The 26,624-nt window shown below is 37.5% G+C and overlaps 1 protein-coding gene across 2 annotated transcripts in view; it reads left to right on the top strand.

The window, feature by feature from the left end:
- Positions 1-4,034: 4,034 nt before the first annotated feature.
- CLINT1 (clathrin interactor 1) overlaps positions 4,035-26,624 on the top strand; it is a 56,729-nt gene continuing 34,139 nt past the window's right edge. For both annotated transcript variants that reach the window (XM_061151846.1, XM_061151845.1), the window contains exon 1: positions 4,035-4,273. In XM_061151846.1, the coding sequence (XP_061007829.1) occupies positions 4,233-4,273 (41 nt within the window). In that variant the 5' untranslated portion in view covers positions 4,035-4,232. The remainder of the gene's footprint in view (positions 4,274-26,624) is intronic.

Here is a 26,624-nt window from a genome sequence, read left to right as displayed (position 1 = left end):
TGTGCCTCATTCCCAAGAAGCAGAAGTGGCTGCTGGAGCTGTTGGTCATCCACACTCCCCTCAACGGGTTCTCTTGAAGAAAGATCTGGGAGGTGCATTCCCATGGCTGCCACAGCCCTGTACTAGGAATTAAATTCCTCTGAAGGACACGCCAAGGAGCCAGCCATTGGAGATAAGCATACCTACAGTTGCTCCTCACACAGAAGTAACACTGCTGAGTACATTTGCTTTCAAACCTTGTGCTGGTTTGGCCTCACTAAAAGTCCATTTAGTAAAAAATATGTTTTCCTGAAGAGGGGTAGGTGGGACATTTTCTTGTTTATTTTTCTACTGTGGACATATTTAAATTGCCACAACGATGTTACTATGGAAACCGCTCTCAAACTTGCAAGATAAAGGGTAAAAATGGAACACTTTGTTAAAATGCAAATGATTAGTCTTTGGAGACCAGACCACTTTTTAACAAACTCTCCTTGTCTGGTTCTTCTATTAAAGGCTCTTTTGAATCTATGGTAGACAGGCAGGTTTTCTGGTGTTACTTTCTAGATGGCACTGGTCAACTGGGAACAGACCACAGGTGACAACATTGGAATAAGTCTAGACACTTCAAACTTGTTATCGGAGCAGGCAAAGCAGGTAACAGTATTGTACTCACTGGGTAACTCTGGTGAAGCTGATCATGAATTACTATGAATGTGTAAACAGGCCTAGGGCGGGGAAGGCGGTTATTTTCATGCCAGGCTCTTTCTGCTGGTGTACCCTGGACCTGCTTGTTTGAAAGTTAACCTGCTGAGCTCTTATTTAGGGAAAGCAGTTTCTCTTTCTTATCTTCCCTGGCCACATTCCACTCTTCGAATCTTGAGCTGGACAGTCCATTCAACATGAAACACAAAATTCTCATTTGAAAGCCCTATTTCTCTGCCTGTCTCTTTACCTGCGTCTCCCCACCCACCTCTTCAACTCACTTTACTTCTGCCTGCCTGAGCACTCCTGTCTTGACAAAGCTCTCAGACAGTTTTGACCTGATTTCTGCTTTTTATACTTTTCTGCCTGGCAATTCTTTCAACTTGTCTTGGTGAAATCCTGAAGTCTTACTGAAAGCCCTTCTAGAGCTCACTCAGTCAGTTCAGTCGCTCAGTCCTGTCCGACTCTTTGCGACCCCATGGACTGCAGCACGCCAGGCTTCCCTGTCCATCACCAACTCCCAGAGCTTGCTCAAACTCATGTCCATCAAGTCGGTGATGTCATCCAACCATCTTACCCTCTGTCTTCCCCTTCTCCTCCCACTTTCAATCTTTCCCAGCATCAGGGTCTTTTCCAATGAGTCAGTTCTTTGCATCAGGTGGCCAAAGTGTTGGAGTTTGAGCTTCAACATCAGCCCTTCCAATGAACACTCAGGACTGATTTCCTTTAGGATGGACTGGTTGGATCTCCTTGCAGTCCAAGGGACTCTTCAAGAGTCTTCTCCAGCACCACAGTTCAAAAGCATCAATTCTTCCGTGCTCAGCTTTCTTTATGGTCCAACTCTCACATCCATACACGACTACTGGAAAAACCGTAGCTTTGACTAGACGAACCTTTTTTGGCAAAGTAATGTCTCTGCTTTTTAATATGCTGTCTAGGTTGGTCATAACTTTCCTTCCAAGGAGTAAGTGTCTTTTAATTTCATGGCTGCAATCACCATCTGCAGTGATTTTGGAGCTCAGAAAAATAAAGTCAGCCACTGTTTCCACATTTTCCCCATCTATTTGCCATGAAGTGATGGGACTGGATGCCATGATGTTAGTTTTCTGAATGTTGGCCATGATCTTAGTGTTCCAAATGTTGAGTTTTTAGCCAACTTTTTCACTCTCCTCTTTCACTTTCATCAAAAGGGCTCTTTACTTCTTCACTTTCTGCCATAAGGGTGGTATCATCTGCATATCTGAGGTTATTGATATTTCTCCCGGCAATCTTGATTCTAACTTGTGCTTCATCCAGCCCAGCATTTCGCATGATATATCCTGCATATAAGTTAAATAAGTAGGGTGGCAATATACAGTCTTGACATACTCCTTTCCTGATTTGGAACCAGTCTGTTGTTTCATGTCCAGCTCTAACTGTTGCTTTTGAACCTGCATACAGATTTCTCAGGAAATCTTCCAGAGCTCCTTCCAGTTATTTAGTGGATGCAGTATGAGGAACTGATTTGACCTGAAGAACTAAGGAGTCAGGTGCTCTAGATTCTTGATTTGGGATCGTTTTTATCCAGCTTCATGACTAGCATCAATCAATTTCACATCTCCTTTGTGAATCAATTTCCTGCAGATTAAAAAATATATATATATTTTTGCCATTTCCTTTTTATCATTCAAGTTTCAGCTTAAATAAAATGTCCTCAGGGGACTTCCTATGCATCCACTGCAGGGGGGTGGGTTCAATCCCAGGTGGGGGAACTAAGATCCTACCTCCTCCCTAAAAAAATGTCCTCAAAGAGGCCCTAAATATTCCCTAATACTATTTTCCTCTAACATCATTCTCTATAACATTATCTTCTGTTTTCTTCAAGCACTTTCCATCAGCAATTATCTTAAACGTTCCCTTGATTACTATGTTTTCCTCCAAAGACCTTTAAGATCCAAGAGAGCTGAGGCCTTGCCTGTCTTCTTCCCAGCTGTGTTCCCCACTCCTTCAGTTCAGTTCAGTTCAGTCACTCAGTCGTGTCCAACTCTTTGTGATCCCATGGACTGTAGCTGACCAGGCCTCCCTGTCCATCACCAACTCATCGCATTTACTCGAACTCATGTCCATTGAGTTGGTGATACCATCCAACCATCTCATCCTCTGTCATCCCCTTCTCCTTCTCCCCACTCCTGGCACATAGAAAATGTTCAATAAAAATGTGTAGAATGTAAAGAACTGTAAAATTTAAGCAGTTTGACTAAATGAACTTTAAGAGTGTTTGTGGCTCTAACATGAACATTGTCAAAAAATGAGTAAGTGAAAAATAAAGTGACAATAATCATTGCAATAAAACAATGAATGCAGTGTAGGTGTATATCTACACTTTGGGAACATACACCTGTCAGGTTCTTGGGCCCGTCGTAATGTTGTAGTGTTGTTTTTCTACAATTTCCCATGGAATGTAAACTGAGGCTCTGAACTTTAAGTATCTAACAAGGATATCAACTATCTGTCTAAATACAAGAGCACTGTGTGGTAGGATTAGAATGGAATAGGTTTTAAGATACAACCTTTTCAATTTACAAGGATGGAAACTAAAGCCCAGGGAAGGAAGTATATTTAGGCATTTGGAACCAAATACAGAATTACTTCTGTCAATGAGGAGTACATATGCCAATTATACTTCTTACAGTCATCACGTGCATGCTGTCACTTCAGTCGTTTCCGACTCTGAGATCCTACAGACTGCAGCCTGGCAGGGTCCTCTGTCCACTGTTCTTGTTGTTCTTGCTCAGCCACTCAGTCGTGTCCGACTCTTTGCGACCTCATCGACTGCAGCTCATCACGCTTCCCTGTCCTTCACCATCTCCTGGAGCTTGCGCAAACTCATGTCTATCGAGTTGGTAACGCCACCCAACCGTCTCATCCTCTGTCGTCCCCTTCTCCTCCCGTCTTCAATCTTTCCCAGCATCAGGGTCTTTTCTAATGAGTCAGTTCTTCGCATCAGGTAGCCAAAGTATTGGAGTTTCAGTTTCAGCATCAGTCCTTCCAATGAACATTTAGGACTAATCTCCTTTAGGATGGACTGGTTGGATCTCCTTGCAGTCCAAGGGACTCTCAAGGGTCTTCTCCAACACCACAGTTCAAAAGGATCATTCTTCGTCTCTCAACTTTCTTTATGGCCCAACTTTCACATTCATAATGACTTCTGCGTAGCGGTGCGGAGAATCCGGAGAGCTCTTTTACCGGAGTCCTAACTTTACCTTTCCTCTGAAACTTTCAGCCTAATTTGGCGCACAGAGAACTACAAGTCCCAGCGTGCCCCGCGCGCAGCGGGCGGAAAGTCAGGCACTTCCGCTCCACGCAGCGCCTCTGCCCCCGCGTCTCGACGTGTCACTGGCGGCGCCGCGGCTGTGGCAAGAGAAGGAGCTGACTGGGGGAGTTTGAGGCGACGGGTGGCGGCGGCGGCGGCGGCAGCGACCCCGGCCTGGATCTGCCCCGGCGCGGAAGTGTTCCGGAGTCCGTGGGGTACAGGAGAGGGAGGTAGAAGCCCGGCCCGCTCGGGCAAGATGTTGAACATGTGGAAGGTGCGGGAGCTGGTGGACAAAGCGTGAGTATCGGGGGGCAGTTGTGGCCGAGGCCCACGCGGGGGGAGGGGCGGGGGGAAAGGGGAGCCGGTTCTGCGCTCCCGGCCGTCCGCGTCACGCCCCCCAGATGGGCCGGCCCTATCATGGCGGCGGGCGACTCTCTTCTCGGCCCGGGGCCGCGTCCCGATCCGCCTATCGAAGGGACCTTTTCTCTGTGGAAACATCTTGGTCCCCTTATCTCCTATCCAGGCCTTCCTCACCCTGCAGCTTCCCCACCCCTCTAGGCGCGGACACTTTGATCAGGGGCGGGGGCAGGGTTGTCTCGAGCTGGGTCACTGCCCTGGCCGGAGAACTGTCTTGGCCCCTGGCTTTTGGTCTGCTTCCTGGGCAGCAGTGAAAGCTCGAGGGTGGGGGAACTTATTTCAGTGGCTCCCGGTGCTCCTCAGCGTGTGTTGTAGAGACCTTAGGCCTGGTTGGGATGTGTCCTTTACCTTGCTGAGCTTCTTTTAATTACTAATGAGCCTGAGGTATTGCAGTGGGTGGTAGGTGTAACAAGTGGCCATTGTGGTCAGACTGAAGTTACTCAGACGCTCTCCTTTGCTTTTCTAACACTAGTGAGAGTAGATCACCATGTAACTTACTGTGATTCCTTTCCTCTGTTTCCGTTTTCACTACATTTCATTTTTGGAGGGCCATTTTTTCCATTTGGTTTAATTAACTAATCAATGAATTAACAAGAAATGTCTCCTAAAGAAGGAAACAACCCAGGTTTATATCCTGTTGATCTACTTGTAAGTACACTGACAGGTAAAATGAGTAATGCATAGCTGATATTCTTTAAGTGATCAAACCTTAACACTTACATTGAGTGTATCATATAGATTATAACAGTGATTAAGTGAGGACTTCTAGGACAGCAGGAAGTAAAGTTTAAGAATTTAACTAGTCCCCTTCTTTTCGGGTTTTAGTGATGATGTAATAAGTGTAATGGCAAAAACAGTTCATTTGTGCCACTCATCCAACCTAAAATCAGGAAGTGAGGATGGCAAATGCTTGGTTTTCTTGACTCCTCAAAAAATAACTTATTGTAAACTGCTATGTATAAAATACATTAGATCCAAGCATATAATGTACAGCATAGGAAATACAGCTACCATTTTATAATAACTTTAAACAGTATACTCTGTTAAATTATCGAATTACTGTTTGTACACCTGAAACTAATATTATAAATCAATTATACTTCAATAAGAAAAAATTCAGTGGCTTGGATAATGCCTCAGATAGAGTTTGACTGTATTTTCAAGTTTTCTGTGCTACCGAGAATGCAGTAGAGTGCCTAAGGGGCACAGATTTCTGAACCTGCAGAGCTGGATTCAAGCTCTATAACCTTGGCAAATTACTTAACCTTGAAGTGTCCCAGTTTTCTCAGGTGAAATATGAAAATAGTGATGGATATTTACCTTAGAATGTTGTGAGAATTAAGGGCGAAGGACTTAAATAGCATATAAAGGCCATAATGCAGTAAGTTTAGATCAGTATGCTTTTGATAATTATAGCACATGTTCTACAAGAGTAGTATTAAAATTCATTAAGAGAAAAGCTCCATGTTTGAAAAGTGATTTGGTGGTCTTGCTTTGTCAACCATTTATTTGACCATTAAGTCCTCAGTCCTTTATTTTGGTTTTGTTTTGCTATTTATATATCCTTTGCTTTCCAAAGGTAAAAATAAAATCATGTTTTTGTTTTTTGTTTTTTTAAATCCAAGTTTATTGGTTGTTCTTTAATATATGGTGTAAAGGATACCAGCTTAAACTGTCTCTGAAGATCCAAAAATCTCTACAAAACTATTTCTTAACCAGAGGTCGGTGGAAGAAAAATCACTAATAAAGCACCTTCTTATCTTAGGGGACTAAATTTGTGGTACTCAAAAGTTTGAAGACAGGGTGCACTTTTTCAGGAGACAAGTCAATATTCTTGTTCTTGTTCTTTTCATGTTGTTTTTCTCACCTTTGTTACTAAGTTTCAAGTATCTCAGATTAAATTTGTCATATACATAGCTATCAAGTCAATCTAATAGAGGAACTGCTGTTGAAAAATAACTTCAGTCTTCCTTTTTACCACCGAAATAAGAATGGAAACCTGGGGATTTCCCTGGTGGTCCAGTGACAAAAGACTTGGGGCTTCAGTACAGGGGGCCCAGCCGGGTTCCATCCCTGGTCAGAGAACTAGATCCCACATGCAGCTACTAAGACTACCTGCAGCCAAATAAATAAGTATCTTAAAAAATTTTAAAAAGAATGGAAACTTAAACCAAGTTACTCAAGAACATGTAAGAATGTTGCCACCAAGGACTTTTTTTAAAACTTTCAGTGGATAAGGATATTAGGATTAGAACATGAGGTTATTTTACTGATGAGTACTTAATTTTCATCTTTCACTGACAGAAAAGAAATAGTTCTTCCACCCCAAATACAAACATTTTACAAAACCAGTACCTGTGGCACTATACCCATTTAGACTGTTCATCTTAAATTGCCATAATGGAAGTGAAACAGATCCGTAGAACAGCTATTCAGATTATCAAGGGGATAAGGTGATGAGGAAACTTGCAAAAGAGGAAACAATAAAGTGATAAAGGACTGCTCTGAGAGCTGTGTTGAATAGAAATGAGGCTTTATATGATATAGCACTGGCTAGAGGTTTGAGGAGACCTGGGTTCACATTCTGATACTGCGTTTTAAATTAGCCATATGTATAATTTGAGGCAGAATAATATGACTCTCCAGAGCTTGGATTCCTTATCTTTAAAATGATGGGATTGTACTAGAATGACTTTCCAGCCTTGTTGGCATTTTGGAGATATAAATTTCTGTCGGGGGAAAAAAAAATGGAATAAGTATTTCATAACAGCAGATAAATTTTAGAAAGTCATTATCCACCAGAGACAGTTGCAGCTGAAAAGAAAATTTTTTTATGTGACAATAAATGTTATATTTAATTGCTTTATGCAGTAAATAAGTGCAATCCATGACTGGAAAATTAGGACTTTTATTTAGTATATATCCCTACCCAATGAAGTTTACTTCAGAAGGAAAAATGTGCTCTTGTGTCCTCTGAAGCACTGTTAGATCCAGTATGATGGCAGTTCTTAAGTGTGATGATATATTTTAAATGATGACTTTTGAGATTTTGAAAACTTTCATGGAGGGTTAGGGAGATACTTTCCACAAGTTTTGAACCTGCTCGTGGTATCAAATGCCTCTGTTTTGCAGGACATTATGGAACTGAGGAAAGGCAGATAAAACCAAAAGCTCACCAGAGCTTGGAGTGCCAGTTTCCTCCCACATGTACTCAAGTTGCATTAAAGGGAGCTGTGGCAGGAAAGGATAAGTGGCACCACTCCCACCAACTGGGACTAGCTTGACCATTGTCATCCTTTGACCTGCCTCCCTTCATGTGATGCTGAAATAAAATTGAGCACTTTGATATTTTGTTATCCCATTTTTGGTATAAACTGAAAGTTGCTACAGTTCTGTTGTCTTCTTCAAATTTTGGAAATGCGGTGAAGGTAACCTGGTAGTGGTGAATCAAACCACTTATTACTACTTACTGTTCAAGGCCAGCTAAACCTTCTCTTTCATGCAAGGGATAATATTAATGGTAAATCTATTTCATCAGTGGCCCTTATTCTTTTTAAGATAGTGATTCAAACAGCGCTATCAGTTACTATAGATTGTCCATTTTAAGTTATTCTCTTAAGCATAGCTTGCATTTTTTTCCCTTTAAGATGATTTTTGTTGGTGTATTTGCATGTTTTTAATTTCTAAATGTTTGCATAACATAATAGAATTGTGCAAATTTCTATTCTAGTCTAGCTGACCCCAGAAGGAGAACCCTTCACTTTTAATAGAAAATATTTCATTCAGTTATTGCACCAGATAATACATTTATTATTTATTGGAATAGTACTGTATTTTCTGGACTTGAAAAATACAATACCTGTCTTAAAAAAAATTTGCCACTACAGATATGCTACAACTTAAACTTATCATTGGTTTTCCCTTTCAGTCCTCAGATGTGTTCCCCCTAATTTCCCTGTCTTACCAGTAAATCTCTGTTCAGCTTGCTTCTTAGAACTTGAAAATAAAAGTGATTTTCAGCTTTCTAGCCTCACCATATCAAATTTTCTTTAAACCAGTTGTTATTGCTGAAACAGTAAATTCATTATCCTTTCTTCCTCTCTTCTAGTAACTGGACACAAGTAAATACTAAGAATTTAATTCCAAAGAAAGATGAGTTTTCTCTTTTGCGAGCATATCTTAGGAGTGATTTTTCTGTACTTTAGTCTAGTTAGTACTATTGCCAAGGTGGTTTTTAAAAGCTCTTAGCCGCCTCTTATATTTTCCTGTGCCTTAGTGTTTTTAAGTAGTTTTTCATCTGTTTACTGATACATCCACTAAAAGTATTTGGCTTTTTTAAGTACCTCTAACTAATACTCCTAGGTTTTACAGTATGGCTCCATAGTTGACCCTTTTTCTGTGCTCTTGTGTTATTTTCTTCTTATTTCCAATGTTTATTTAATATTTCCTTTAAGAAAAAAAGGAAGAGTATAGACAGCTTATGTAACTTTTTTTAATCGTGAAGAAATTTTATTTTATGTTTCATATTTAGATCTAATTGGAATTTAATTTGGGGCTTTTATTTTGGAAAATTTCAAATAGATCCAAAAATAGAGGTAGTGAATCCCTGCTTACACAGACCTAGCTTCAACGTTTGGCTAGTCTTGGTTTACCTGTGTTTCTGCCTACAGTCCCCACTCCATATTGTTTTGAAGCTAATTCAAGACGATGTATCATTTCATTTGTATCAATCTCCAAAAGGTAAAGAGTCATCTTTTTTTTAATTATAATCATAATATCATTATCATACCTTTTAAAAAAGATGATTCTTTATATCGAATGTTCAGTCATCATTCCTTTCTCATTTACCTCATGATTCCTCTTTGATGTTTCTCTGAGTTGGTGGGTGTATCTTTTGATTCTCTTTTTGTGTAGGTTCAATCCTGGTCTTCTTTTTCCACTCTTATTGTTTATTTGTTGAAGAAATTAAGTTTTTTGTACTTTCTTCAGTTTGGATTTTGTTAATTGGTTCCCATAGGGTTGTTTGTTTCTCTAACGTCTATATGTCCTGCAATTTGGTAATTGTATCTACTCACTTGATAAATTCAAATTCCAATTTTGGGGACAACAGGACTACTTCATAGAGTCAAAGTACATTTGTAGTACTTTTAATGAGTCTTATGTATAAAGATTAGTTCTTTTTAGTCTTAGCTGACATTACCTAACATTCTGGGACGTATACTTAACTATTTATTCTTTTTTTTTTTTTTTAAGGTGTCACTTCTTATGACCTTTCATTGTTAAGTCTAATTATGTATGCTAGTCCCTGTATATATTTTTATATTACTTTGCTAGCTGTATGCACTGTCTTATATTTAGGCACTTCCATCTGGTGTTGAGTGAATCTGGGAAGAAGTTTGTGTTCAGAGATCAGAACTGGATTGAAATCCGAGGTCCATCACTAAGAAATAGTGATCCTGGGGATTAGGACAATATCACCAAACTTTCCCATCTATAAAATAGGATGGTATTTTGTTTTACTGAGTTCTAGTGAGGATTAAATTTATGTGAAACACTTAGCATAGTGCTTGACATAAACTCTTGAAATGCTACTGTTATTGTGCAAAGCACAAAATAATTTAGAACAATTTATAACGTAGAAAAAAATCAAAAGAATATAGTGTTTGAAGGAATAAAGAAAATGTCAAACTAAATTATTTACGAGTTTGTAAGAACTGTGTCTTAATCTATAAATCATTATTTTCAATGTGTATTCACCTAAATAGACACATTAAACAACCCATAGAACTCATAAAAATATCTCTGTTATGTGTGCCTTGTGTTGTGTTTAGCAAATCACAAATGCCTTTAATATCGTAAAGCATATTACAGAAACTCTTTTGAAAGACACGTTGAGGAATAAAGTCTTTGGAAAGACATATTGCAATTTCCATCTGCTAATTTTTTTTCAGCTTGTTTTGTATTTCTCAAGGTTTTAAAGATGCTGCTAATATAAAATATTTCTTCTAAAATACATAAAGATTTATGAAGGCAAATTGAAGTGGACAATCTATCCTTAAAGAAACTGAACAGAATCAAGAAAAGTAACTCTAAAATGTGATACCCAATTCATAATCTCTGATAGTAGATGAGCAGTATATACAAGAAAGGGGGCTTTCCAGGTGGCTCAGTGGATAAGGAACCTGCCTGCCAATGCAGGAGATGGAGAAGGCATGGGATCAATCCCTGGGTCAGGAAGATCCCCTGGAGAAGGAAATGGTAACACACTCCAGTATTCTTTCCTGGGAAATCCCATGGACAGAGGAGCCTGTGGGCTGCAGCCCCCATGGGGTTGTGAAGAGTCAGACACAACTGAGTGAACACACATTTACAAGGAAAGCATGTTGCAGTGTGCTTTCCAGTTTTTCGACACACTGTCCCAAGTTGGTAAGAAATCATTTTGTCTTACCAGAGTCCATTAGCCAGAAAATTAAATATAGGTAGAGTAACATAATGCATTCTCACATTGGAACCAGTTGATAGCTCCTCATGATTGTGGATAGATCTAGCTAATGAATTATTAAATATGAATAATTTTGTTAATGTGCAACAATAGCCAGGTGTGTTTTGTACTTAAGTCCAGTTAGCCCTGTTTTGGAGTGTTTTGACATAGGAATTTTGCTTAGTTTATAAATTCTCAGGAGAGTAAGTTTTGATCCCTGGGTTGGGAAGATCCCCTGGAGAAGGAAATGGCAAACCACTCCAGTATTCTTTGCCTGGAAAATTCCATGGACAGAGGAGCCTGGCTGGCTGTAGTCCATGGAGTCTCAAAGAGTTAAATACAACTGATCACACATGCACACACCTGGAGAGTAAGTTATACATAATTCTAATTATGAATAATTTTTTATAGTGAAAGTCACTCAGTCGTGTCCAACTCTTTGCGACCCCATGGACTATAAAGTCCATGAAATTCTCCAAGCCAGAATACTGGAGTGGGTAGCCTTTCTCTTCTCCAGAGGATCTTCCCAACCCAGGGAGCGAACTTAGGTCTCCCGCATTGCAGGCAGATTCTTTACCAGCTGAGCCACAAGGGAAGCCCAACTTTTTATAACTTCCACACAAACTCATCAGGTAAAATTTTTCAGTCAAAAAAAAAAAAATTCTCATCTAAATACCGGCGACCCACCCCACCCTGGCCCTGCTTTTGTTTTTCTCTTTGGCTGTACCCATTGTGGCTTGTGGGATCTTAGTTTTCCCACCAGGCATTGAATCAGACCCTCTCAGTGAAAGTGTGGAGTGCTAACCACTAGCCCACCAGGGAATTCCCTTAGATAGCCTTTATTTTTGTAATAGAAAGAAGATACACATTGAAAATTCAATTTGTTTTTCTTGCTATTTGTTTTCATGCAATATTAACTAATCATTAAAGAACATTCATCACTTGTAACTTTTAAAAGTGACTTAAGGTTGTATGATTAAAACTTTTTATTAACAGTTAAACCGTAATGGTATGATATGTTTGGTTTATAGTTATAAGTTTGGTACTGAATGGGTTTCTGAAGTGTGGCTCATTTCTTATGAAGCCAAATAAAAATTTTAATCCTGTAATCTGCACACAGCAACAAGGGTGATTCTTTAAAACTGTTTAAGTCACAGTAGTTCATAACTCTCCAGCCACTTTCTATTTTGCTGCTTACCAGCCTCTCCGTGGTCTAGCTCTGCTGCTCTCTCTGACCTCATCTACCACCACTCTTCCTCACTCACTGTTCTGTGTCAGTCTGATAAAATGCCTGCATTCACACAAGCTGCTCTGCTATTATTTCAGCACAAGCCACTTCTGCTACTTTTATTTACATCTGTCCATCTGCTGCCTCTGGGATGTAACCCTCTTGAGGGCAAGTCCAGATACTTCTAATAAATCATTATTGAGTATTTGCCATGTGCCAGTAACAGTAGTGACAGCATTATTAATATTAATTTGTGGTTGAGAAAATTGGCCACAGAGAAGTCCAGAAACTTGCCTGAAATCACACATCTAGAAAATAGAATCTAGATTTAAATCTAGTGTCTGCTTTTAGAACATATATTTCACAGTTTTTGCTGACTTGTACAAGACATTACTGTAATAAAGGTGAATTACTGGTGAATGCCTTAAACCAGTTAAAAATTACTTGGAAGAAGTTTATAAGCTTCTGAATCAAATTCAATAAGCATTTATTCTTTTTTTCCCTATATATACTGATCATAAAAGAAAATTTTTCTAGCCTCTGAATATTGTCTGTGAGTAGGATGCCCTTCAATGATCGAGAAGCAAACAGTTGTTTTTGTCAGTGGAAAAGGAAGTCTTAGCTATTTTAATGAGCTTACTTATTGTAATTAATCCTAAGAAAAAGTTCATGACAGTCACAAGCTGTATCATAGGTTCAAAATTACCCTGTAACCAGCTTCCACAGCTTTAATAAATTTCCCTCCGTTCTTTGATCTTTATGTCAGTTAGCTGTGCCTGTAGTGCTGTGTTGTATTAATCCCTGATTTATGTCCAAAGTTTCCCAACTTTTCTACACTCATCTTAAATTGGGTAGTTTGAAAATAATTTTCCTTAGTTCAGTATGTGCCTATCCAAGGAGGATGGCCTAGGTTGTAAATATCTAAATGGTATACAATAACTGAAAATACATGACTGATAGTCTTACTAATCTTATAGGGATCGTTTGGTGAGTGCTTATTAAATACCTCCCATGAGCACTGTACAGCACTGTAAGCTTATGGTTTAGTGCGGCTTGTGGTTCTGTTACGTGGATGCACATGGCAAGCACATGAAAAAGACAGAATAGTATAAGATGGTATGATAGCCAAATTTGTGGTATAGGTATAAATACTGTAGCAATCCAGGGAATGGAAAGAACAATTAAGACTGAGCAAAAGTTTAATGAAATAGATAAATCCTGATATTTCAAAAATGTGTATCTGCTGAAAGGACAATAAGGCCAAATAAGGTATTAAACATAGAATGAAACATCTGAAACACGGGTCAAATGATGTGGTTGCTAATGAGAACCTACTGCTGAGCGGTTCCAGGCAGGGGATGACATCAGTGACACTGTCTCAGGAGCTGTTCTGTTTCAAAAGGAAGTTCCCCTTCTACCCCAGATAGTCCAGATTAAATAAAGTCCAGGTGTTTGATGGTCTGTGTTTGTTTGAGAGTTTGAGGGGAAATAAATTATATAGGTTTCAAAATTTTAATAATAAGGTTCTGGGAACAATTTTTTAATGTCAGAAAAGTTGAGTTTGGTTTCTGGGATTTGAAAGTCATTTGAGTAAATCTAAGTTTAACCGATCTTAGGTAAATCTAAGTTTAATCATGGATGAAGGTGGGAGAAAATATTGCTGACTTAATTTAAAAATTTTAAATAACACTTAAAATTTAAAAACATCAAGTATTAGAGTTCGCTTACAGGTAGTTCTACAAACTCAAACTATCACCACTGAGGTACAGGATTTCTCATTCTATTCATAGGATTTCTTATATTCTTTCAGTTAGTGTTTGATATTAGGCAGTACATCTGAACCTAATCACAGAAGTGGAAATACCTATAAGTGATGTGGTCAAATTGTACAATGTCAAGCATTTGTGTCTACAAAGGTGTAGTTTTCACATATTGTCCCAGTGTAGGATGTTTCATCATTTTCTCCTCTTAGAAGGGTTTTATGCTTTTCTTTAAGCTTAACCAGTTTTGGTGCTTTCTTTTACATTATTTTCCTGAAGGAGTCTCATAATACAGTTAATAATTGTTGTTTAGTCACTAAGTTGTGTCTGACTCTTTTGCGACCCCATGGACTGTATGTAACCCACCAGGCTGCATGGGATTTCCCAGGCAAGAATACTGGAGTAGGTTGCCATTTTCTTCTCCAGGGGATCTTCCCAACGGGGGACTGAACCTGTATCCTCTGCACTGGCAGGTGGATTCTTTACCACTGAATCATGAGGGAAGCCCAATACTGTTAATAAAATTATCTTAACTAGGATATTTTAAATAGGTTGCCACATAAATATTTTAAAAGATAATTTGCTATGAGTATGCCCAAGCTGAGCTAACTTCTTTGAGTTTCAATTTTGTTTTTAAATGAGGAGTGGAAGGAGTAATTTGAGGGAAGACATAAGTCAAGAGACTGTGCATTTCTGTATAGAATGGGGATAAGATCTACTACCTTCTGGGACTGTTAGAATTAAATGAGATAATATATTATAAAAAGGTTTACCATTGTGTTATCAATAAATTCTGGTTCTTTGGTCTTGTTTAGTCATGCTGCTGCTGCTGCTAAGTCACTTCAGTTGTGTCCGACTCTGCGCGACCCCATAGACGGCAGCCTACCAGGCTCCCCCGTCCCTGGCATTCTCCAGGCAAGAACACTGGAGTGGGTTGCCATTTCCTTCTCTGAAATTAAAAGATACAGGTGAACAAAAACTCACACCTTAGATTAGTTCCAAAGAGTAGGAATTTAAAAGTTGGCAAAACTTTTTAATAAACTTTAAACCCCTTTAACAAAATTTTTACTATTAAATTTTAGTAGCTACTATTTTATTGTACCTGTAAAAACTGGAATCGGGGTGTATAATGCTAATAATTCTTACGCTGTATCCATTTTTTAATACCCTGGGATATTTGATTTGCTTCTGAAACCAGTTTAACATGCACATCTCTTGATAAAGATAGACATCACACTGTCCTTTCTTTTTTGAGAAGAAACTGATTTACTAAATAACCTATTTAAGTGACCTTAAGCAGCTGTGAGCAATAGGAAAGATAGTTTCACAAGTAAACTTGTACACAAAACAAACAAAAAACCAAGTAAACTTGTACACAAAACAATGCAAGTCTGAAGCTGCTTTAAGTACAGTGTAGGACTGTTTCTGGTTTTTGAATAGGAATAATATTCCTGTACTTAAAAAAATAGGGACCTCAGGAGCATATGCTTTCAAATTTATTAGAAATGGCATTTGAGAAACTTGTGCTTGCATTGATAATGTGTGTCATAACGTATATAGTTGAGTTTGTAATGACTGGTATTTCCAGAACAATTTTCAAATAAATGTTTTATGCTGAATATTTCACTAAAAGTTATTCTGGCAAGTGGGAATCTGTGCTCTAGTTACTCAGAGTCATAATTAGAATATTACTGTTGTATCTACATGTAACATTTTACTAGCTTTTATTAACTTTTGTCATTAAAAATAATAATAGATTACTATTTTTCATGAACACTTTGTAACTAGAATCATCCTATAGAGTCATTGAGGCTGTGATTGGCCTATTAGTTGCTTGAAATGTTTAACCTTTAGGATTTTTTTTTTTTTTAGGATTTTTTACTCATATGAATAATGAATAAGATTGCTTGACATGCTAACATGGTTGAGGCAAGGGGTGTGATGGTTGATGTACCAAAAGAATAAGATTTGCATACATTATATTACTAATTGTTCCTTTTTACTATAACTTAATTATGAAATAAAATGACGTTAATTATAAAAAAATCAGGTGAGCCTAAATTTCATGTTTTAACTGTAAACTTCCATTACATTAAAATTGATGCATTCTGTATCTAAAAGCATAATATACAATGTTCACTCTATTAAAACTCTTTAATGCTTTAATGGAGGAATGATTATATTTGTCATGCTCTTTTATTTTTCTGAGCACTTTCTTACATTCCGGCACAAGCTGTTTCAAGCTTATCCTGTCTTTTCACTACTTGAGCCCTGGAGTTGGCAATTTCTGCAAGGATCCCTGGTTTTGGTTGTTTTAGTATGGTGGACTAGAGAGATTTTTCTGTCACAGTTAAGATGTTGCTAGAATTTCCTATGTGTTGGCACATGGGATAAAGACCTCTTTGGAAGTGCGGTGGTGGTATTTTTCTTTTGAATAATTAAGGTTTTACATTTCTGTTTCATATTTTTAAACCTTAAGATCATTAAGATTTGTGAAGGGTGCTACATTGCCATTCTCTTACCAACAATGTAATTTGCTTTCTGTAAATCACTTAAGTATGAAAAGACAAATAGCAAAGCATTTTCTGTACAAGTATGTATATTATAGATAGTGTGATTATGTCAATAAAATGCCCTCTAGAATGTACTTTTCCTAATGGTATTTCATGTTACAACCTTTAGTAATTCACATACTAAATTCCTGTTTGGCTTTTGAATTGTTTATACTAGCAACTGATTACTGAGTAATTTAAGTCTCACTTAATTATGGCAGTACTATTCTAATTAGAGTGCTGAATGTTGGCACTTTATTTAGCAAGCAAATATAAAATACTTGTTTGTGACATTTGTGGAAATAAGTATTGAAGACTGATTTTCTGTAGATAATCTTAGGATATCTATCTTAAGTGTAAACTTAATTCCTACTTTACCCCCAAACCAAATAGATAACTCATTTGGAATATGAAATCCTTCTGACCTAACTTGGAAAGAATTGGTCATATGTCGAGAATCTTATTTTCTGAACAATTAAAAAATTAACTTTGTATGTATAAATGTAAAAAGCAGCAAGATTACATAATAAATAATTAAAACAAATACAAGTAATATGAACATTAAGAGTTAAAAGAACTTGAGAAATTTGCTGGAGATCTAGCCCTGGTGTTGAAATTTAACATAGGTAATCTCTCTTTGGCTATGTTGAGACATATAAGGAATAAGCTGAAAACAGTAACTATATAATTAACATTCTTTTTAGACTGATAAGTTTTTTTTTTTTTTTTTGGCTGAAGACCCATCACTTTATTTTCAGAAAGAGATGGCCAGAGGGGACAAGGGGGCAGAGATACAGAGGCATTCTGGCAACACAGGAGAAACAATCCTAGAATGATAACACTTTTCGGATATGAGTTTGTTAGAATAAATGGTGATAATCTTTTAATGAATGAGTTATATATCCTTAATACTTAGATAATCTCTTAATAAAGAAAACTCAAATTATAGGTCTGCTTCTCATGTCAGATTACCCATATGACAAGGAGAATGAAGTACACTAAAGGTTGCAGGGAAGCCACAGTATAACCTGGCTTATTCACTTACAAGGGCTTCCCAGGTGGCGCTAGTGGTGAAGAACCCACCTGCCAGCAGAAGACTTAAGAGAGATGCAGGTTCAATCCTTAAGTAGGGAAGATCCTTGGAGTAGGGCATGGCAACCCACTGCAGTATTCTTGCCTAGAGAATCCTGTGGACAGAGGAGCCTGGTGGGCTGCTGTCCATAGGGTCGCATAGAGTCGGACACAACTGAAGTGACTTAGCATGCATGCATGCGTTGGAGAAGGAAATGGCAACCCTCTCCAGTATTCTTGCCTGGAGAATCCCAGGGACGGAGGAGCCTGGTGGGCTGCTCTCTATGGGGTCACACAGAGTCGGACACGACTGAAGTGACTTAGCAGCAGCAGCAGCAGCAGGCCTTTTTGAGGATATGGTACCTGTAAAGAGTTTAGAGCACACAAAGTAAAGGAAGAATGTTTTATTCTTGGAGTGTTTTACTCATGGAGTGAGCAAATAAGGAAGGAGCTGGTGAGAATATTCGAGAACAGTATGGCAGGAGCACGTAGAAGAAGAGCGGTAGGCTCAGGGATTTGTAGGTCATTGCGCGGAGTTTGGATGTAAGTATATTAAGCAGTGGAATTTTGATAAGCAAAGGAGTGAAGTAATCCCATCTATGTACCTTACTCTTGGTGCTGAGTTGAATAATGGATTGGAGGTTGAGGTAGGGACATTGAGTAGAAATGGTTTAAATCATGGTTTAAATCATGATTATAGCATAACAGTTATGGAATAGAATGTAAAGTGGGCAATATAATGTGTGTGTTTGCCTCTCATTTGCGTTACTTTGGAAGGAGTACATGAGAATTACTGTTATACAGTCTTTGCTTTGCTTTGTTCTTCTGTGGTACTAGATTGTGCAAAGTGAGAGCCTGGTCCAATATGTAGGAGTTTCAGTTAACAAGATGCCATGCAAAGGGAGGCTTGTATATTAGAATTCCAGCATCTGGAGAAGTGAAATCCATGATGCTTTCAAATTCATAGTTGATACTGAGCATGAGTAAGAGATTTAACAAAAAATTTTTAACCTTAAACTTCATGTTTAGCTTTTCATATATTTATATGGGACACAGAACTCTTAGGCCAAGGTATCTTACCTTTTAAAGTCTTTGCTGGGGGTCAGTAAGCTAATTTTAGGGCTTATAATAAATTAACAAATCTTTCTGACTGTGACTCCAAAAAGCCTGGGATTGAAACACCTGTGACAGCTCTTTAAAAAGAAATTTTGTGAGGGTGTTACTTCTCATGTCATTCTGTTTGTGTATATGTTGGTCAGTGGGTGTTTATTTTAGTCCTCTCTATTCATATCTTAATCTCAACATCCTTATCTTCCATCCCCCCTCTCTGTTACTCTCTGTTACCAAGAGATCATAGATTTCATTTATGTATTCACTGGTCAGTTATTAAGTATCCCATTTTATGTGAGGCATCCATTGTTAGGTACTGAGAGGGAAACAAAAATGCATAATATATAGTATAGTCAGTACTGATTAATTGAAGTAGTTATGTTTTTAAAAGTTACTGCAAACACTGAATCTTTGTTCTTAGAGGAAATACAGGATTAGGTTCCTGTGGGCCTCTGATAACAACATTTTCATCAACCAGTTAGTAGTAACCATGTTTTATGTGTATTTCTGTTTAAAGATGCCTTCTTTATTACATATATTGTTGATTCATTAACATTGAACCCAGGGCCAACTATATTACATGTCTTACATGAAGATGTTTTTTCTATAAGGCACATGATAACCTCTTGGAAACACTAGACAGCACTTCAGCACTCAGCTTGGGGGCCATGTTAAACAAAAAAATCAAGAGAAATCATAAAGATGTGAAAAAATACGGCACTGAGTAAACCAGAGAAAGGACATTTGTTTACAGTATGAGAACTAAAACAAGAGCTTCACCTTTTTGACCTCATCTGGGACTGTAAGATAACTCAAGAGTTTTGCTGCACACTGTTCACAAATGACCATGAAAGTGCTATGAATATTGATTTTGGTGTTGAAAATATATTTTGGTGAGGAAATAAACAGAGTCCTCAAATAGTCAACTCTACTTGCTTTTTAAACATATTAAGGAAGTTAAACTCAGTTATAGCTGTTGTACAAGGCAGAATATAATTCATAAGAATTATAAATGTAATGTTTATTTCTTCATAGGAAAGGAAAATTATGGGTTGGAAAAAGTCAGGAAGACTTCATTTCTGCATCTTTGTTTAAAACTAGGGTTGATTTTAACTGAAAGAAGAGGTGGGGATTCCAGGAGTGAACAGTTAGTCAGGTAAGAAAGTAAAGTGAAGTGTTAGTTGCTTAGTCCTGTCTGACTCTTTGCAACCCCATGGACTGTAGCCCACAGGCTCCTCTTGTCCTTGGAATTATCTAGGCAAGAATACTGGAGTGAGTTACCATTCCCTTCTCCAGGGATTCTGCCTGACCCAGGGATTGAACCTGTGTCTCCTGCATTGCAAGTGTCTTCTTTACCACTAAGCCACCAGGGAAGCATGCTTAAATTCAACTAGTAATACAATATGATTATCTCATAAAGTAAATGAAACAGAAGTAGTGGGAGAAAAGGCTGGAGAGATTGGTTGAGGACTACTACCAAAAGTCAATTAGGACGTTTTTAGTCAGAGGAAAGGAAATATTTAAGAATTATAATCTCAGTTACTCAATAAATATTTACTAAACATCTGCTGTCACTAAACCTGTTCCAGGTACTGAGGTTCTTAAGTGAGAAAGACAAATTTGTGTCCTCTGGATGTTTTCAGTCTAGAAGGTGAGAAAAGCAAGGAAACAAACATGCCCATTATATAGTGCCCTAGTTTTTGTTTTAGTTCAAGGTAATAGAAAGCACATACTGTTCTTTGCTATGTAGAGCATATAGGCAGTTCCCCAGAGTTGAAAGAAGATTTATTGGAAGAAGTAATATTTAAGCTAAAATGTGATAAGGTGGGAATTAGGTGGGGGGGATGGGATGGATAGGCAGAGGATTTAAAAAGCGAAAGAAAGTATGTGCAAAGACCTGGAGAGAATGGCAATGGTGGGACTGAAAAAATAAGTTGGTATCTCATATGAAGGATTGTGGACTTCATCTTGAAGGTAATAAGGAAATCTTTGCTGGATTTAAAATGGGAGGTCAAATAGATATGATTTGTATTTCACCAGGAGTTTACTTTGGCTCTAGCCTGTTGGGAGATAGATGGGAAGCAGACTAGTTACATGGTTGTTGGCAATAATCCCTGTGATAAATGATGGTCACCCTGGGCTAAGGTAGTGGAGGTGCATGTGGGAGAAGTAGATGGACATATTTGAGAGATACTTAGAAAATGGAGTTGAAAAGGTCTGGGAATGGATTGGATGCTGGCTTGAAGAGGGGAGAGAAGTAATCCATAGTGATGTTCAAACTGTAATCCTGGATGGTACGGTTCACTGTACAGGAGGAGGAAGATGTTTCAGGGGAAGATGGATTTAATGAGTGTGTGGTAAGCTAACATGACCAACACTAAATACTAGGAAGATGAATCTGTTTTGCTTTGGAGGATGAATGAAAGGATAATACACCTGAATTGGAGAGATTGTTAAATGCTTTTGTAGGAGTCTAGGCTGGAGGTGAGTACCTATATTTTTAATGCAGAATGAACAGGTTTTGGAAATTAATAGGAAGTAGGCACTGTGGGAAGAGACTCCCAAAGATAACTCCAAACATCCCAACAACTGCACCCAGCCTGCCCAGCTTTTATCATGTGCCCTGAGATCATGTATCAGGGTGAAAAATGGTGAAGCTGCCTCCGTGTTGCTACCTCTTAAAATACATAGAGACATTTTCTTGTTAAAAAGCAGCTCTAATTTGTAAGAGTAGTTATTTTTTCCACTTTTGGGACTGTTGGGGTATCTCATATGGGTATTGATCCTTGTGAAAAATGTTAAGTCTGCATGAGGGAGCCTAGAAAAGCAGCTACTAGTGTGAGAGTAAGGCCTGTGGGGAGAGGTCATCCACCTCTTTTCCTGAGCTCTTTGCTGTGTTTCTTTTTGTTTAGCTCTGCATTATAAAATATCATAAAATAAGTAAAATATGCAGGAAATAAAGATATTTAACTTTATTTAACTAACAAAAATATTTAAATAAGATATTTAACATGGTTATTAAATGAAGATTAAGAAATTAAAAATTAAAGCTAAAATAAAGTGAAAACTTTGGAGAGGTTGGAATAAAGTTTTAAACATTTTAAAAACCCAATGCAGAAAGGGTTCAAAAAGAATAAAACAGATGAGACTTAAAATAATATTGAGGGAATTCCCTGGTGATCTAGTGGTTAGCACTTGGTGTTTTCACTGCTGGAGCCATGGTTTGATCCCTGGTCAGAGAACTAAGATCCCTCAAGCTGCATGACGTGGCCATATTGAAAAAAGAAAAAGAAAACTAACATTAACAATAAAGATCAATCAAGGTTTTTTTTTTTTTTTAAGTATGATAAAACTAGGTAAGAAGTAAAGCAAGGTAAAAGGCTGAAAGCCAACCAACAGTTTAAAAACATAAAAGATTAAAGGAAAAGCTATTCATTAAGTTAGAAGTGAGAAATAATAAAAAGTAAAAACAATGGTAAGATAAAAGGTATCAGCTGACAATATTTTTAGAAGTTTGGGGGAAAAGGGCCATTAAAAAAAAATACATTGAAATGGGTTTCTTGGGACACTTACGAAATGCTCCAGGGAAAAGGTATGTTGTCCCCAAAGTTTTAGAAATATTTAATATAGTCTCCTCTTGGAGACTCATTATGCACATGAGAATAGTAAAGTCTCCAAGAAGTGTTGCAGTAATAAAGTTGCCTTTGTTTTATGTAACATTTCCTAAACCTCACCATGGAACACATTTCTCACATAACACCTATTAATGTCTCCCAGAGTATTTTTCGCAAAACACTAGAGTACTGTTTCAGAAGAAAATAAAAACGGAAAATCTTAACAGTTACAGAGATATGTGTTAAAGGGGAAAAAAAAAAGTCAGCTAGAAATAGAAAATGTTTTTGGGTTGGGCTTCGCATTCATTGCTTGAGAACAGGCCCCTTTCAAGGCAGCAGTATCCTTCAGGAGCCAAGGGGCCAAGAGTAACTTGATACTTCTATCTACTATCCATAGCTGTCTTTTCAGAAAGCTTTTATCTGTGCACACCGGGCGTTGATACAGCACACAGGCTGCTGAGCCAGAGGAGTGGAAGCCGATCCTGGGCCGAATTAAATCAGCCCAGCCTGCGGGCACTTCCCTAGCAAGTATAAAGAAGTTGTATGTACAAGCACTATTTTTCTTCCCCCCAAAATTAGTTGTTTTTCATTGTATAAATGAAATTTTAAATGTGTGCCTACACCCCAACACTTTTTATGGGCTTTTTTACTTTAGGCTTTGTCCACATGCACACGTATTTTTATATAGTTGGTAGTAGTTAGTGTTCATACAATTTTGTATTGTGAGAGCTTCTTTCTTAAGGCCATGAAGGGAAGAATTTCCTAGTGGTGGCTCCCTCTGCCTGTTCTGTTGCTATGTTGTTCCAAGCACACTGCTGCAACATGTTGGGAGCGGCTTCTTCTTCTGCTTTCCTGAACCACACACAATAAAAGTCTTCCATTTTGCCACCCTCCTCAAATCTTATTGCTGCCAGAGTGCCTCTCTGGAAATAATAATTTGTAGCATCATGGGACTAGCCTATGTTGGGAAAGCTTTTCTCTAATCCTATCATCTGCTGTCTAGTTCGTATTAGCAGCACTTGTGCTAGAGAGAAGGGCTTCCATGTAAGACCTGTGAATATCCAGACACTTTCTAGGATAATAATTTGTGCTGTTACACAGGAAACCGAATGGAGAAACTGGTTGTAGTGGCTTTTCTAACATCCTTTGTTGAGGTAGACACTTCATGGAATCAATTACATGGACTGTGTTTTTGGCATTTTGAAAGCTTAAGATTCTACGACTTCCAGTATCTAAATTGTAGATATAAACTTCATGCTAAGAAAGTTTCTTTTTATAATAACCTAAACATGTTGTTTTTCATATAATTTGCTTTTGGGATGTCTGACTCTAGTAGCTGATACAGATGAGTGAGTTTAGTAAACCCCAGAAAATGTTAAAGACATTATCAGCTGATATCATATTACCACTACAGGAGAAATTGCTGCTTAATGTAAAATAAAACCCTAGCACATGGTTGGTGGTACTGAGATTAAAGAGAGTGAACTTCAAAATACAAACTCTCTTTGTAAAATGGCTTGTATTGATACTTGTCCTGTCCCTTAGAGAAACTCATTTCCAGATCTTTGGCCACTTTTAAATAATAGTCATCCTGCCTTGAAGTGTAGTTATATCTTTGAACTCTTCATTTCAACATGCATACTGTGGGTCAGATAGGCTGCCAGTTACCTTGACTGTAAAGTTCCACAACAATGAATAGCATAGGTAAGTAATAAGTATTAATGCAGTATATTCTAAGGGGCCATATAAAGAGTATCTTCAAACTAAAAATGATAAATACTGGCAGAAAAATAACCATGTGTGCTAAATGCCTTACATGTCATTCAATTTAATCTCAGTAATACATAGGAACTACCTTTCAGGTTAGGTAGCTGAGACATAGAAGTGGTTGATTTGTCCAGGGATCAGAGATAAGATATGGGCCCTATTCATTTCTAATAAATTATTGGTCAATTACTATACATATTTTCTACAAAATAGCCATAAAAGATGAAGCAGATTGTGAAAATTAGTGTTTGTACAATGTTTTCCTCTAGTGTGGCCTTGTGTTTTGGACCAGTTCCTAGAGTCAGAGTCAAAGCCCAAGCCCGTTTTAATGTCTGAATATGGGCTGCCATCAAATGGATTATTTAATTTGGTATTGCTAACCTCTGAAGTTGTATGGGAAGGGAAATAGTTTTATAGTTTCTTCCTCCTACAGGTCATAATTTAGTTGTGGACATCAGGATGTTTTTCTTGACTTATCTGATCCATATAGTTTTCGTTTGCACATCTGTTACATACATTACCAAACTACTTCCTTGAAAAGTTGCCAGTTTATCACACTAGTAGTGATGAAGAGGTGGTACATTTTGGAAAAAAGAATTAAATGACAGACTCTCAAGGAGCAGAAATCCAACTACCATCCCAATTCCCAATTTAAGGTGTTTTTTTTTTTTGGATCAATTCCTATATTTTTTTGAGGCATTGAAATAAAATTATATGTGGTTTCTAATGTGTTTCCCAAAAGACTTTATGTTGGACTATAAATATTTAATGATCTTTCGTATAAAATGAGGTATTTTAGTTACTGCTTCTGTTAAGTTTTTATCTTTCCAGTGATCAATTTATTTATACATTCTAGTCTGGTACAAAGTTTGCTATTTGAAACTAAATTTGGAATGTTGGCTTCTTTAATGACTTTGCCCTTTCCTGACCTTGAATTCTGCATAAACCATAGAATAATGATTTTTCTGTGTTTTTCTTTTGTGGGGGGAGGAAATTAGTAAGATTTATTATTTCTACTAGTACATGTTAGGACCACTTTACACTTAAATGATGAAAAAATCAGAAATCTCAGAAATATTAGATGTGGGTCTGGTTCGTTTTGGCTTATGCAAACTGATACTGAATCAATACTGGAAATTTTCATGGAATGTTCAGTAAATTTACCAAAGCAAGGAACCAAGTTATTTTTTTAATACACATTGTGAAATTGTATGGCTTTGGAGTGCTGGTTTTGAGCCTGTAATCTTTAGATAAAGATATCATTTGGAATACTGAAAATCTGTAATGGGTGCTTTTAGAGATTAAAAGAGAAAGTACGTTATAAATTGGTTAGTATCAGTTGCTGATAAAAGTTGTTAGATTAATTTTTTTTGCATTACATTTCCTACTGTTGTGACCGTTCTTTCTAAAGTACAGTAGAGTCTTGATAGATTTTTCTGTTCAGAGTTTTGAGTTTTTAAACTCTTCTTAAAGAGGATTTGTTAACAGGAAATTATGTTTAATTTTGTTACAATCCAAATCTGACTTGCATGTGTGGAAACTAGTCACTTAGCTAAGTCAGTCACTGGTATTCATCTTGCAGCGTAGATTTGTTGTGTTCCAGCTCTCGGGCTGTGGTAACACCTTAGCTTTTTTGTGAAAAACGACTCACAGAAAGCTTGTGTTTAGTACTGGTATTGAATGTGGCAGAGCCTTATAAAATTCACAGACAGGAAATAGAAGTTTTATACATATTAAAGAGGAATGCATTGGGTTTGGTGGCACCTTGGATTGATGACACAATCAAATCTATATGGAATCAGTAGAAATTTATGGAACATGTTCTGCCATGCAAAAGTTGCTTACCTAAGAAATATAATTTGGTTAATTTAAATATTGGTTATCTTGTATTGAGGAAGTATAATATACAGAGAATGCTTTAATTCTTGATTGAATTTGGGAGATTGTCAAGAGTCTGCATTTTTATACACAAAGGTCTTCAGTTTATCTTTCAACAGTGTTAGGGGTTTATTCCTATAGCTTCTTCTACCTTCAAAGTAATGCTTCGTTTGTTTTCTGTTCATTCTACTCCCCGCCCTCCTCCCCACCCCCGCGCCACCACTGCAATGAAAAATACTTCTATAGAAAATATTTGTAGAATTTATCCTTCCACTTTATCTGTACATAGTACAAATGCAGTATAAAATTTTGAGTTAAGATTACAAGAATATTGAGCTGTATCTATTAGTGTTCAGTAATAGGAAAACACCACAGGTGATGAAAATTCTGTAGTTCAGTTTTCCAGCCCCATAATAGTACTGGTCTGAACTGTTATTGAAATTGAAGGCCAGCATCACTCAGAATGCATCAAAGAATTTGGTAGTAGGGTTGATGTAATAATAGCTTTTGATTAAAAAGTATATAGTCCTTAATTTTCTTAAAACTTAAAACAGAATTTTTAAAAGTATATCAGGGGTACTTTTCTATTAAGACTCAGTATTCAAAAAACGAAGATAATGGCATCTGGCCCCATCACTTCATGGCAATTAGATGGGGAAACGATGGAAACTTAATTTTCTCGGGCTCCAAAATCACTGCAGATGGTGACTGCAGCCATGAAATTAAAAGATGCTTGCTCCTTGGAAAAACAACTATGACAAACCTTGACA

The sequence above is a fragment of the Dama dama genome, chromosome 9 (genome assembly GCF_033118175.1).
Source record: "Dama dama isolate Ldn47 chromosome 9, ASM3311817v1, whole genome shotgun sequence".
Taxonomy (NCBI): domain Eukaryota; kingdom Metazoa; phylum Chordata; class Mammalia; order Artiodactyla; family Cervidae; genus Dama; species Dama dama.
Note: the sequence above shows the minus strand (reverse complement) of the source record. Positions and strands in the feature narration are given on the sequence as shown.